The 15238-nt window shown below is 36.6% G+C and overlaps 1 protein-coding gene across 3 annotated transcripts in view; it reads left to right on the top strand.

Annotated features, from left to right (window-relative positions):
• Positions 1-15238, top strand: part of EPHA6 (EPH receptor A6) — a 960796-nt gene that overhangs the window by 918966 nt on the left and 26592 nt on the right. For all 3 annotated transcript variants that reach the window (XM_032150357.2, XM_032150356.2, XM_058437624.1), the window contains one exon: positions 8587-8736. In XM_032150357.2, the coding sequence (XP_032006248.1) occupies positions 8587-8736 (150 nt within the window). The remainder of the gene's footprint in view (positions 1-8586; positions 8737-15238) is intronic.

Raw genomic sequence — 15238 nt, 5'->3', positions numbered from 1 at the left:
TATGCCATCTGCGAGCTGGAGAACCAGGAAAGCTGATGATATAATTCAGTTTTAACCCAAAGGCTAAGAAAGGGGCAAGGGAAGGGGAGAACTTGCATAGGTCCCAAAGTCCAAAGGTCTAAGAACCTAGAGTTCTGATGTTCAAGAGCAGCAGAAGATGGATGTCCCAGCTCCAGAAGAGAAAGCAAACACCCTTCCTCCACTCTTTTGTTCTATCTGGGCCCTCAGTAGATTGGATGATGCCTGTCCTGAGGGAAAGCTTCTGTACTTAATCTACTGATTCAAATGCTAATGTTTTCCTCCAGAAACACTCACAACCACACTAGAAATAATGTTTTACCAGCTATCTGGTCATCCCTCAGGCCAGTCAAGTTGACACATAAAATTAATCATCACAGATGCTACAGGGATTAATCATTGCCCTGTATGAGTATTATTCTCACAGTGCAACCTGATAAGAAAGCAAAGCACCCACTCTTTAATGTTACACATCAAACTGATACCACTGATATAAAAATGCTTTATAAAACTGTCAAATGTTATATATCTGAAGAGTTATATTTTCATTAAAAATTTAATGTATTAAATATCTCAATATTAACAATTGCCAATGGCCTGGAATAATTAATCTTTCACTCCCCTTTACGATTTATGTTGTACATTTTTAAAAAAGAAAACCCATTACTTTTGTGTTAATTTCCATAGTTCTTTGCCATAAATACTACAAATAAGAAACTTTAAAAATCATTATTTAAAATACACTGGGGAGGGTGGGCTGGGGTAGGTAGTCTTCTGTACAGCTGGGTTTAAAAAAGGGAGAGAGAGAATACCTCAAGAGAGATGTTAGAGAAGAGTACTGCTGTCCAGATAAGAGTGGGAATAGTATTTTTAACTCATTTTAACATATTATCAGCTATCCCTAAGTCTTTACCATGCAGTATATTTTCAAAACCATAATAAGCGATAGGTTGTTTTGAAAAAATTGCTTGTACTGTCAGTAGTGTTTAAGTTATCTAAACTCAGATACAATGGCAATTCTCATAATAAAGTACATATTTATTCTCCCACACTACAGTAGCATTGTGTCCTACATTATCTACCTTATAGGATGAAATAGAAAATCCAATTTTACAGATGTCCCCCAGAATAGTGTTACTCATTTAATGATGTAGCACCTATGTTCTCAGTGAAAGAGAATACTGAGAAATAGATGGCAATGAATTATTTTCAGGAGCAATTTAAGGGGAAGCAGGTGAGAAGGATCCTAATTCTTCAGGGTTTGAATAGCACGATAAGCAGTGTTTTATTACAGGAACAACAAAAAATTAGCATTCACTGAGCTGCTTATACATTTAAACAATGAATAAAAATGTAGTGTAGTTCTAAGTATTCCAAATGAGGAGAGGAGGAGGAGAGTCTTTCCATAGTTAAGAATTTTTTTAGCAAGTAGAAAACAAAGCTGATGATTTAGCTATTCATGTGTATTTGAAATTGTTTCTCATCTGCCCCTATTCTCTATGAAAAATACACTGTAAAACAAATTTCAAAAGTAGATAATTGTGTATTTCATAATCAGATGGAAGGGTAGGGTTAGAGTTAGGGTGGGGGAGGGACAGGGCAGCAACACCGACAGGGCCAGGAAGATAATGGAAATAGGTCAAGTGTGTCTGATGAAAGACTTGGTGAGAGGGTGGAGCAGATGCTCTAGAGAGCCCACGCCCTGTCTAAAGACATTTAGTTTCAGTTTAAGGAAACAAAATAAAAATAACTTAGCCATGAAAAGCCTAAATTCAGACCTTTTTCAACCCAAGGACCAATAGTTGCTGAGCTCTGGCTTCATAAAATATAAAACCCTGAGACCTCAGTGAACACCCTCGTGAAGGTCCTCAGCACACATAATGAAAACCTGGAACAAGGGATAAAAAATCTCATATAAGATTTTTTTAAAAGTTAGTTTCATATGTTTGTTACCTAAAACAATGCTGCCTACCATCGATTTCTGCAGTGCTTATCAGCTTATAAAAATTGGTTATTAAGAACCAATATTTTAAAAATACTGTGCCAAAAAAAGCTTCTTTTGCTTAGGATAAGAGTGTTTTTAATCTGGCATCTGTGAATCTTGAGACATTGATACAAAATTGTGTGCACCTGCACAATCTCATGTGCATGCATACATGTATGTACATATGTGACTGTGTCTACATGTGTATTTCAAGGACAAGCATTTCATAGCTTACCGAGTGTGCCATGACCTCAGAAAGAGAATAGAAACACACAGGAAAAGCAAGCAATCCAGACACAGTCCTTATCAGGCAGGTCAAGCTGCAGACAGAAGTCTGGCCTGCCAGCATTCAACCATAAATGATATTACATGATGACAGAATTCTACCTGTGAAATATTAAGATGAATAAAATTTGTCTCCAGTCTTGGAAGGGCACTGGCAGGACAATGGCAGGAGTTTAAGCATGGGACCAAACTCACTGGACCAAGACACACAGATTTCCTTGAACTAGGCAAAACAAGGTCTAAATTACTAGAACTGTGTCAGAGACTGTCCATCAGCAGAATTGACTTTGCACCTCTGACTCCTAAAATCTGTTGTTTGAGAAGATCATCCCTAAGCCTGGGCATGGTAGGGGTGAGTTCAGTGATTGCACATGAAGGAATTGAGATGCTGATCTGGGCTGGAAGCCCAATTAGTCCAAAAAAAGACAAATTTTGGATACATAATTAAGGAAATAGATAACATTTACTGAGTGTACACCAGGTGCTGGCTGCTAAGAGGTGCTTTGTGTATACCATCTCATTTAATCCACTTAGAAAATGTTATCTAGAAGCCAAAATATGAGAAGTTTCTCCTTTGTAACTATAAATGAATTCATTCCACTATTAGCCTTCAAACTTTCTTCAAGCAAAGACAGATATTATCTCCATATTAAGACAGATATTATCTCCATATTAAGGCAGATATTATCTCCATATTTCAGAAAAGGACAAAACTTTCCAGAGTACCAAAGTTTCCGTAGATTTGTAGATCTCAATAAAGGAGGAGTACGCATGCCTCTCTGAAAGAGGCTGGGCACATAGTTTTAAAACACATGCACAATATAATATTGTTTTACACTATAAAATAATTTGTTGATTTGGGAATACAAACTAGGAAGAGATGCACAAGAGATGGATTTCTTTCTCAAGATCAGTGATTCTCAAAAGTAAGAGGACTATCCCCCTAGTTAGGGTTGTCTGTTATAACTAGTGAATTTGAGATCATTCTGTGACTTGCTGTGACTTTTTGGGACACCATAGTGAATTAAGGCAGAAGGCCCCAGAATGCTGACCTCTCCACAAAAGCTCCTGAAACGAGACCACCTCTGCCACACATAATCCCACCAACAAGAAATTATAATTTAAAGTCATCCTCCAGTAAGTACATTAATGCCTTCTTTGTCTGACATCAGTAAGACTCCATATAATAAGCTTTCCAAATAACCAATGGTTACCCATTAAGAGTTAAAAAATAAAAAGGAAGAAAAAGTCAATGTCTTGGTTTCAAACCTTTCCAATATATATTATTCATGCTGTTGTCTCCTTAAACAAAGTGTTTAAGTTACTTTTCCTCTTGCTTACCACTCATGATCACCACTGTAACCATGAATTATTGGCCAGGGATGTAACCCAAAGTGTGCTTGCCTCCTTTTCTGTCTGCCATCAGGCTGTCTGCTCACATGGTCTTGGTACCAACTCATATGGCCTATCTCTTTACAATTTAATGGGAGCTGAGAAATTGTGGGCAAATGTCAAAACTCATTATAGTTTACTATTTTATGGTCATTAATTCAAATCCCTTCATTTTGCAGTTCTGAAATCTAAGACTCCAGGGATTAAGCCTTGCCCAAGGTCACACAGTGAACTATAGTAAAGTTGCATCTTACAATTTGTATTTCAGAAAGAAAAATATGTTTAGTCAAAATTGCTCTTAAGGATTTTTTAAATTATTCTTTAGTATAATATATACTCATTTATTGAGTACTATAGAGATAGATTGAGAACATAGGAAAAGTCTACAGACAGATTACTGTCTATTCAAACCCTTTACCTTCAAGATAACCATCAAATCCAGTAAATAAGAAATGGAGAGAGACATTTTAAGTGTTCTTGCTTCTCTACAGAATTTTTCCATTTGGTTCCAGTATTAAGCCTCTGTATCCTTACTACATTTCAATTGATTGGTCTCTTCTCTGAAGATTAGAGGCTTATGTAGTAATACTCGGATGTTAAATGCACCTATAATACAACTCCACTCTGGGGATATAGGGCAGACAAAGATATACAAATATACAGTACTCCTTGTTCCCTCATCAGCACTTTTTCAGCTACAACTAACTACCTACTTATTAGACAACAATCTCTGAATATGACTTGGAAAACAAAAACACAGAAGGTTTACTAATAAACATTTTAGTACCCCTCCAGTTTACTTATTTCCTGTTTTTCTTTTGTTCCCTAAGTTATTAAGCTTGCTCTGTAAGAGAAGTATTAGTAAATGAGAAGCCATTTGAATTACATTCAGTCATTTTGATTAGCACCTTTGGTAACTTTTTTCTCTCTCATAAACATATGGTAAAGCAACATGTAATGTTCCAATAATTGTGATTTCAAATCTAAAGTACTGTTTGTTCATTCCCAAAACCTGAAGCAAACATCTGGTGGTTAATGCTTTGAGAAAAAAAGTACCTTAGTGCATTACCTCTGTATATGATTCAAGATCATGGGCAAAAATATGTAGATGAGATCAAGCCATGAAAGTTTAAGTTGATCCATTCAATTAAAAAAGGAAAAAGAAAAAACCCAGGTGCTTCTGTGTTTCCTCTAATGTAAGGAAGGGAGACTATGCAGTGCCTTAAGGGCTTCTTCCTTTCTGTCTCATCTTGCAATTAGATATAAACTGTATCCAGTATATATCCTCCCATTGGAACAAAAGGTGTGACTGCTTCCCTATCTCTATTCCATGTATGCTCAGAATTATTCCAGTTTGTGCATACCATCAGGTTCATATTATCATGCATTTTGTTAATTAGAATTCTATTTCCTACATTAAACTTATGTCCCATTTTTTTCATGTTTTATTTTAAGATTTATTCCAGTTCATACTTTCCATTTAAAGACAACATTTGTTGGCCGGGTGTGGTGGCCCGTAATCCCAGCACTTTGGGAGGCCAAGGCAGGTGGATGACTTGAGGTCAGGAGTTCAACATGGACCATCACCATGTTGGTCAGCCTGGCCGACATGGGGAAACCCTGTCTCTACTAAAAATACAAAAAAATTAGCTGGGCTTGGTGGCAGGTGACTGTAATCCCAGCTACTCAGGAGGCTGAGGCAGGAGAATTTCTTGAACCCAGGAGGCAGAAGTTGCTGTGAGCCAAGATCGCGCCATTGCACTCCAGCCTGGGCAACAAGAGTGAAACTCCATCTCAAAAAAAAAAAAAAAAAAAGACAACAGTTGAAATAAAATTTGAAATAAAGATGCACTGTCCATTTTGTAATGTTGTTCATTTTAACGAAGTATTTTGAAAAAAAATTTTTTTTATAGTGGTAGTGTATTAGTCTGCTAGGGCTGCCATAACAAAACACCACAGACTAGGTGGCTTAAACAATAGGAATATATTTCTCACCGTTCTAGAGACTGGAAGTCCAAGATCAAGGTACCGACAACTTGGCTTCTCCTAAGGCCCAACTCTTTGGCTTACAGATGGCTTCTTCTTGAGGATGGCCTCAAATGGCCTTTTCTCTGTGCCTGCATGACTCTGATACCTTTTCATCTTCTTATAAGGAAAGGACACAGTCATATTAGATGAGGGCCATACCCTTATAACTTTATTTGACCTTAATTACTTCTTTAAAGACCCTATCTCAAAATATAGTCGCAGTGGGGGTTAAGGCTTCAATGTATGAATTTTAGGGGAACACAATTCAGTTCATAACAGGGAGCAATGCCATTAATCAAATATTCTGTAATACCTTCTCCTTGAAGAAAAAAATAAAATCTTACGAAGGAAAGTAATAATGTTGTCATTTATATGTGATATCAAATTATTCAAAATATAAATTTATATGTGAATAATTTATATGTAATATCATTTATAGGTGAATGAGTGAATGAACATAAAATAACCATTAACTCTGCTTTTTGACCTATCTTAATAGAACCCACAAAGATTTAGCAAAGGAAAGGCCAGGCAGGCTAGCAAGTCATACTTTTACATATTGTTTTCTGGAACAAAGAAAGATCCAGCATGCGAAATGCCAGATGGGACTGCTGCCCTTGCCCTTGTATATGTTCTCGGGTCAAACTGACAAATTTGGTCTTTGTTCTCTGGAAATGTGGCTTCCATATTGGAAACAAACCTGAATCTTACTTAAATAGCTCAATATGCAGAGCCACAAGACTGAGGCACTTTACTCACAAACATACAATAAAACAAGAATACTGTAGTACTGGTGCATAAATACAAGTAGAGTTATCCTTACCCCCTTGTGAAGCTCACACCCATTTTTTAGAACATGACTTTATGTCCAGTTGGATCATTTGCAGTGTTCTCATTTCTGAATTATTTTAGTGCTTTGGATTAGGGTAGATAGATTTAGTAAATAAAAATATAGAGTGCCCAGTTAAGTTTGAATTGCAGATAAACAATAATTTGTTTTTTTTTTTTAAGTATAAACATGTCTCATATAATATTTGGGATGTACTTACACCAAAAAATTCCCTTGTGGAGCATACTTATGATGAAAAATTATTTGTTATTTATCTGAAATGCAAATTTAACCATGAGTCCCTTATTGTATCTGGCTACCCTACTTTGGGTTCAAGAATGAATTTTCTCCCCTTGCAGCTCCCTGCCCCCCAACACTCTTAAACTACTGTCACCAACTTTGTAAATTTAATTCCCTAGTCTTAAATTGGTGCTGCCTTTAACCTCTGCCCCGACGCATGAAAACCTCAGGCGTCAGGCTTCCTTCTATTGGGCTGCTTTGATATGTGGTTATAGAATCCCTGTGCTTACGTATTACACCTTTACATCATATGATAGCATTAGTATACATAAAGTACTTAATAATATGTTGAGAAATTTATAAACCTTGAAATTTCCAAGCCCTGGGCTCAGTTTGTCCACTTGTAAAATCAGGGGAGTGGATTCAAGGTGTTTTCCCCAAGGTTTCTTCTAACAATTCCATGCTACTAGTCTTTGAAATAAGGGTACCATTAATGCTCTCATTTGCCTTGTGAAACCTAAATTGTTCCCATTTTGGATGAATCCCCTCACCCCAGTAAGTAGTGTTTACTAAACATTACTAAATAAGTAGTGTTTACTAAACATTACTAAATAAGTAGTGTTTACTAAGCATTACTAAATAAGTAGTGTTTACTAAGCATTACTAAATAAGTAATGTTTAGATTACTCAATTAATAGTTTCACCTTTAAAGATATTTAACTTAAATTCCTTAAGGGCCAAAGAACACACTTTTATTTCTTTCCACCCCTACTTGCACCAGGCTTTGCATCCAGTGGGTGATCAGATCATGATCATGGACAATGTTGAAACAATCCCTTTGTGGTGGGCTCTGACTGTCAAAAATAATTTTTGTTATAAACCTAAGCCATCTCCACGGTTTAAGACAGCAATCTGGGAGCTGCTCTTTGTTCTCTTCCGCCATCTAGTGGTGCTAGGGCTGCTTTCGTCCCTTCAACTCGCACTTTGGAGCTGCAGGGATTTTAAAATTGTAAATCAAATGGATGAATTGTTTTATTCTTGTCATTACAGTAAAAAGGGATTTATAGAGTGTTTCAAGAGATAAAAGGTAATAAATGTTAATAAAATTTAAGTGTAACACAATGGCAGACTTTAATTCTTGAACCTTTAAATTTATACAATTTAATTCCTTTAATATGTTAAAATGTTAAGTTGAAATTGAAGAATAAAAATATAAACTATATTAAAGTTTTTGAAAGAAAGATTATCTTTTCAAGGTGCGCTTATATACTGGTTAAGAATGTTTTCATATAAAATAAATGTAATCATAGCAGATGTAAAGCAAAGAAAGGGAACAAAATAAAATTCTGGTAAGTATTGAGTTGGTAGAGAATGTTTCCGTTCTGTATTTAAGCACTTGTCTTCAATTAAGTTAGAGATTATTCTCATTATTATTTATAAATGCAATACAATGTTTAATGAGTGTTGAATGATATTTAGTTTTAATGTCCTATAATCTGGAACTTTCTTCAAATGGCGTTATAGAGGGGTTAATTGTGTGAATCTAAACTAAAAATAAATTTCTCTAATGAATGAAATAAAATATTTCTGAAGTGTGACTTATTTCCCATTAAAGCTATTTTTTTTGAATAATTATAGGAAATATTTCTGACATTTTAACATTATTCTGGCTTTCTTTAGATTTTAATTTAAAATGCCAGTGCTATTATGAAGTATTTAGATCTTTATAATAAAAAAAATTTAATTGGAATACCATTTTGTTTTTAATACAATGATAAGCCATCTAAGAAATCTCCAATTTGTTTTCCAGGGTGGAAAAATCCCCATAAGGTGGACAGCCCCAGAAGCCATCGCCTACAGAAAATTCTCCTCAGCAAGTGATGCATGGAGCTATGGCATTGTCATGTGGGAGGTCATGTCCTATGGAGAGAGACCTTATTGGGAAATGTCTAACCAAGATGTAAGTGCTACTGATAGTTAAACTGCCATTTTGTGAATGTTAACACATTAGCTTGAGGGGGAAATATGCCTTTTGTCCTCACTCAGATTGGCCTTTATCTTCCTGAGAGCTGCTCATGGTCTATGGCTGAGTTTGAGAAGCTGAGTAACCTTTCACTCTGAGCTGTATTTGGTGTCCTCAGGGACAGCTGCCAGGCTGTGCTATGTGAGTGCCTGATCCACGTGTTACATCTGAGATTTCCATGCTTGTTCTAATGAAGTTTGACTGTGTTTATGCAATAGCCTTGACCTACAAGTAAGACAAAAGAAAGAGTAATGTTTACTATTCGTTTCTTCCTTAGGGCAATTCAATGCACCACTGTAAAGAGCAAATTAATTTAGATTAGACGATATCACTTAGAGGGAAAAAAGTGAATGCTTTCAGGCAATGCATTATCAATATATGCCATCTAGTACGGTTCTTTTGAGATGCATGACCCCTAATGCAAACTGTTTTGTGTCTATTTTATCTGTAAAACTACTTTGGTGGTTGATACTATAATATTATAGAACAGGAGAATTCACACATTTAACCCCTGTGACCTATCCACAGTGATAGAGACAGTATTCAGAAGATGCAGGTACTCTGACAATGCAAATAAATGTGCTGTCAGAGCTGACATTATATTTTAAGTTCCCACTTTCTCATCTCAAAATTCAGGCTTTGTCTACTCAACTCTTCTTCTCAAACTATATGATGGTTTCTGATACAATAGTAATGAGAAATCACCTATAATGTGATTCTGAATGTTCATAGCTGGAAACAAAGGCTATGTAACTATAGATAATCCCTAAACACTATTGCCACATCTCATTTATTTTTGCCAGTTTTAACACAACTGAAGCAACCCACACACACCTCCACACCTCATACTATCCCAATCTCAAATTGTCCAAGTATCTTAAGGACTTAATCACAGAGAAAATTTATCCTTTTCTAAGGTCAGGCATAGATAAGATTGGATTTTGGTTGGCTGGCCATGGCTAGTGTTTCTCCCTGCCATACAGTACTGCTTTTGAAACTGACTCCTTAGTACTGTGGGTGTCTACTGACTCTGTGGAAAATGCTAGGTCCAGAAGCTAACGTAGCAGCAGGTTTGAGGCCAAACACACTGCTCAGTCATTGTTCTCCAAAGCACAACATCAAACTGCAAAGCCAGTGTGACTGGGCCCTGCAGAGCATTTGGCCTTAAGGACAAAGTGCATCGTAACCAGCAACCTTTGCTCCACCCCCGCAACACTTAGACTTTTTGGATCTGGGTCATTTGCCTACAGTCTGCTATTCATCAGGGAATCTTATTTGAAGGACCCCTTTGCTCTTCCCTGCCACTGGGCTTTGTTTGGGGCAGTTCCTGACTGCTTTTCCAGTTTTTCCTAAAACTGAATTCCAGAGGCATAAATTTGTTCCTTCACTTTCAAAAGGAACCCATATTTGGGGATTTTGTTTTAACCAGTTACCTTAGGTAGTAAAAGCCCTGGTTTCAGTTACCATAATTCCTCTTCTGCCCTAAACTCAAGATAATGCTTGCCTGCTTGTCCTATTTTAACAGCACTGAAATAGGCCATTCAAGCAAATGCCCAGAATAAAAAGTCCTTCTCCTCCAGATGAGTTACAGTCTTCACTGCACAGAAGAGGCTGCACCTCAAGTACCCTCCCTAATTGGTATTCTATTTAGTTCTTGTCTTAACCAGTTCCCAGCAGACTTAAATCAGAGGGCCCAAAACTTTACCAATATACTGGTATCAGTAAGAAGTTCTTGAGCATCCATAGATGGCATATGTATATTTATTTGCAGATTATATACAAGTACTACTGTACTAATATATTCATTTAAAACTATTTAGTGAATGCCTTCTCCATTCTAGGAACTAGGCTTTCACCAGAGAACAAATATTACATTTGGAAGGGACTGTAAAGATTATCTAGGCCAATCCCTTTATTGGTCATGAAACTGAGGCAGAGAGAAGTGACATATTTCCTTAAACTCTCATAGTGGTGACTTATTAATTCTCTTAGAAAATAATTCCAATAAACTTCTAGAATAGGTCATGGGCAAGGAGAAGAGGAATAATCGTATATTTCTTGGTGGTTTTGTTTACAGTCCACGTAGCTCCTCACGTAAGGCCAGTGGTTTCTTGCCCTCATGGAGCTTACTTTCTAATGGGAGGGAGACAGACTATAAACAAAATCTAAGTATATAACATGATAATCACTGCTATGGGGGAAAAAGCAAAAGAAGAGGATAAGAGATATTGGGGTGTTGATTTAAATATATATATTGCAAAATATATTCATGAAAGTTATTGTTATATGGTCATAAAAGTAATCATTCTAATTAGACATTCTTAAATAATCATTCTTATAATAGGAGGATACAAATAAATATAAAAGGCAGTTCCATGATTTTTCCTGCCCCCCAGATTATGGCACCACCCATTTAGTAACCATGGCCACGGTTATGTGGACTATAACTCAACCATGAAAGACACTTAACTTTAAAAGTGCCTCACTTTCAATAAGTACAAGAAACGGGTTAGATGATTTTTAATATCTACTTTAACAGTAACATGCTATGATTTTATAATCTCTGAAGAAATAGTTATTATATTTTTCTCAGCAAATGGAATAAGGAATGATTCATAATATTCTTTTCTGATGTTTAGGACTTTCCCGAATCTCTGCAGAGGTGCCAAGAATTAGATAGGATGTCCACAGAGCAGAAGGACAAATGAAGATGCCAGACCACAAGACAGATTTTTTAGGAGAGCAGCTTTTGCCCAAATGTGTAGTTTTCAATATAGACCACCATGTAAATTGTTCTTAATAATTGTAGCCTAAAGCAGTCCAAACCCTGTTGCCCACCCCTCCTTTCCTGGATCTTGCCCAAAAGTTTGCCCAGCCATTCTGGCCATGTATATTGGTGATCTGTGCCCAAGATGACCATTTAGAGAGTGATTTTTGTCTATCAAACCTCATTTGGCCACAGAGGCTCTATCTGGAACCTGGAGAAGATGCTGCAGCCAGGAATAGAGTTCCAACATTAAGCTCATTCTCATTTGTTCAGGATTGCCAATGCTCACAGCACAAGGCTGAACTCTTCCTCCACCCAGAGCTTGGTTGTTTTTCCACCAGGTAGGGTTTAAGCTGTTGTATTGTCATGGTCTTGACGTGCATTACCAAAGAATATTCAAGCAAGAATCTGGGAAAAGGGGAAAAAAGAGGATGGAAGCCTGGGGGGGTGAAAAAAACCCAAACCTTGAGGTCCTCACATCAATCCAAGACTACAGGAAAATAGTAAGAGCTAAAATCTTTTATGTATCTTGTGAATATTTTTTGCGCTGCAGTAAAGAGAGTTGAAATTCTGTTTAGCTTCACATATTGGAAGTCAGCATAACTGTGACAGATCCTATAACCAGGATTTTGTTTGGAAGCAGAAATAGCTTAATCAAAAACTTCCCAGCTGCTCTCTCCAAATACTGGCTATTCCCTATCTGTCCTGCATTTCTCATTTATTTGATCAAAATACAGTATTACATCTGACTTTTTCCAAGCAAGGCCTCTTTTAAATGAAAATGTGATAGACAATACAAATTTGACAATGTTCTGTGAGAATATTTTATATTTTTACTACAATTTGGTGAGTTTAACAAAGCTATTCATACAGATCAAATGGAATGTTACCATGCTTTATGATTTTAAATTAGTTTAAGAAATTTCAGATTGTTTTTATGAGTTTCTCCATTCTGCATACTGTTGTATATTTTATTACAATGAACAATTCTGAGTCTGCAGAATCTGTTTTAGTGAATAATACAACAAGTTTCCCAAAGGTCAGTGGTATTATACTTTAGGGAAAGGAAATAAGAAAAAAAGAGTACACAGAACTATTCCATAAAAGACCTAACAAAATATAACAGCAGGTGCCATCTGCTTAGCCATTCAGCAGTTAAGCATGCACCAGTCATTAGACAAAATATGTATGTGGGGTGGGGATGGGGAATTAGAAAATCCAGTTCTCAGTAGGCCAAGCATAGTAGCTCACACATATAATCAATGCTTTGGTAGGCTGAGGCAGGAAGATCACTTCCCAGGAGTTCCAGACCAATGTGGGGAATATAGTGAGACCTTGTCTCTACAAAATATAGAAAAAATTAGCTGGGTGTGGTGGCACACACCTTCAGTCATAGTTACTCAGAAGGCTTGAGCCCAAGAGTTCCAGGTGACAGTGAGCCATGATGTGCCACTGTACTCCAGCCTGGTGACAGAATGAAGTCCTGTATCTTTTTTTTTTTAAGGGGAATAAAGTAAAAGAAAATGCAGTTTTCACTCTCAAAGAACCCACTATGTAGGTAATGAGATAAAATTCTGGTATTTTTAAGTCTTATCCCCACCCCCAAATAGAATGTAGACTCATCAAGGGTAGATTCTGTGCTCTCTACTTGTTTTTTAAATGGAAACAATACTGTGTGAAAACACAGTTATTGTTTAATAAATATATATGCCAAGAAAACTTGCAGATTCTATTTTTCAGGGTTCCTTTGATTACAAATAAAAGAAACGTAACCCAAAGTAACATAAGCAAAAATTAGGAAATTTTTTCATCATGAAACTAAGAAGGTGGTCCAACATTGCTCAATCCAGAGTCTCATGCAGGATTTTTAGTGCTTCACTAGGTGCATTGACCTCATTCTCTCCTGCTACTAAGTTCTTCGCTGTCTGCTTCTTTACATTCCAGGGCTCAGTATTCCAGCTTTGCAACCCCAGCAAAACGAGACCTTCTTTCTGTGCAAATTCGTACACCAATCCCAGAGGAGATTCTGGCTGGCTTTGTTAGGACCCTGCCCAACACTAAACCAAAACCATGCCAGGGATTGACCCAGCTAGGTTTATGTGCCAGTCTGTGCACTTAGAGGTGGTCAGAGCATTGTAACTGGCAGTTTCCCCATAATTACCTCGAGTGAGGGAGGAATTCCCCAAAGCAATGCAGTTGTGCTATCAAAAGGTGTATATTACTTTTTTGGTATACATCATTTTCAAGAGCAACTTTATTTACTGCAGTATCAAATGACAGCAAAATATTAACATTGTGCATCACTGTATTCTAATGAGGCAGCAGATTATATTGAAAAGACCAGTCAGGCTTTAGAACAAGATCTCTCAACCTTAGCACTATTGACATTTGGGGCCAAAAAATTCTTTGCAGATAAATATGTTACATGCTTTGCAGCACATTTAGCAGCATACTCAGCCACTAAGAAGCAGATGCCAGTAAAACCCTCCCACAGTGTGGCAACCAAAAATGTCCCAGATGTTGTCCTGTCATCAACATAAGATGGAGGGGAAAATCACCCCCAGTTAAGAGCCACCGCTTTCTAGCTAGAAAGATCTGGGAGCGAATCCCAGATCCACAATTCACTAGCCATATAATCTCAGGCAAGTTGTTTAAGCTTTCTGAGAGACTAGGTATACTGAGGTTCAAAATACCCAGCTCTGGAATTTGAAAGAATTAGAGATAATATATGTAAAGTATCTGGTACATAGGTGTTTAATCAATGGTAATTAATAGCTTACATTTTCTGGTCTTACTATTAGCCAAGTATTTTATATTATTAGCTCATTTCATTTTCAAGATTATTCTCTGATGTAGGTAACCATTATTACTCCCATTTCTAGATAAGATAACTGAGGCTTATAAAGTACAAGTAGCTTACCCATGGTTACATAGCTGGTTAGTGATAACACCAAAGTTCAGGCCCCCTGCTTACTCCTAAATGCATGCTTTTACCCATTAAGCTCTACTGTGGAAGTCTAATTTTCAAAGGAGTCTCCATACCACAGTTCTACAAAATGAGATCAAAGCACATTTAATTATGCATGCTACTCTATCACAAGAGCAGTATTTTCATTGTTTCCTATTAGCAAAATAATGTAGATTGACTCCCAGTTGTTTAGAAATATAAACATTTTCTACAGGATTTTTGTCTTGATGTTAAAAATTTATAAAATGTACCATACTGTTACTATATTTCTTAAAAATATAAAGGCAGTAGCTTAAAATCAAATTTGAAAGATTGACATATTTAGCCTATTACCAGAAACATTTCACAAGTACCTTGAAAGTATATATAGCCCCTTGCTGTTTTCTAGCATATGAAGATTTTTCTTCTTTTTTATAAGGTATTTCAGGGTAATGTTTTATGTTATTTTCATCCACGTTCAAAATAGTTATTATTTACTACATAATGGAAGTGCATTGTAATGCTGGAGCTACACATGCTCCAAAGATGATACCAAGGGCACTGTGGTTCTTGCCTCCAACACTTATACAATGTAGTGTACTCAACAGAAGAAAATGGAAGCAAAACATGAACAGCAGGCAACATTAAATAACCAAATCCCCACAGAGCTCATATGTAGGGAAAAAAGTAGTGACACTTAAATGAGAGGTGACTTAGCTCAAGCT

The sequence above is a fragment of the Hylobates moloch genome, unplaced genomic scaffold (genome assembly GCF_009828535.3).
Source record: "Hylobates moloch isolate HMO894 unplaced genomic scaffold, HMol_V3 SCAFFOLD_4, whole genome shotgun sequence".
In the NCBI taxonomy this organism is placed as follows: domain Eukaryota; kingdom Metazoa; phylum Chordata; class Mammalia; order Primates; family Hylobatidae; genus Hylobates; species Hylobates moloch.
The sequence above is the reverse complement of the archived record's forward strand: the minus strand, read 5'-3'. Positions and strand labels throughout refer to the sequence as shown.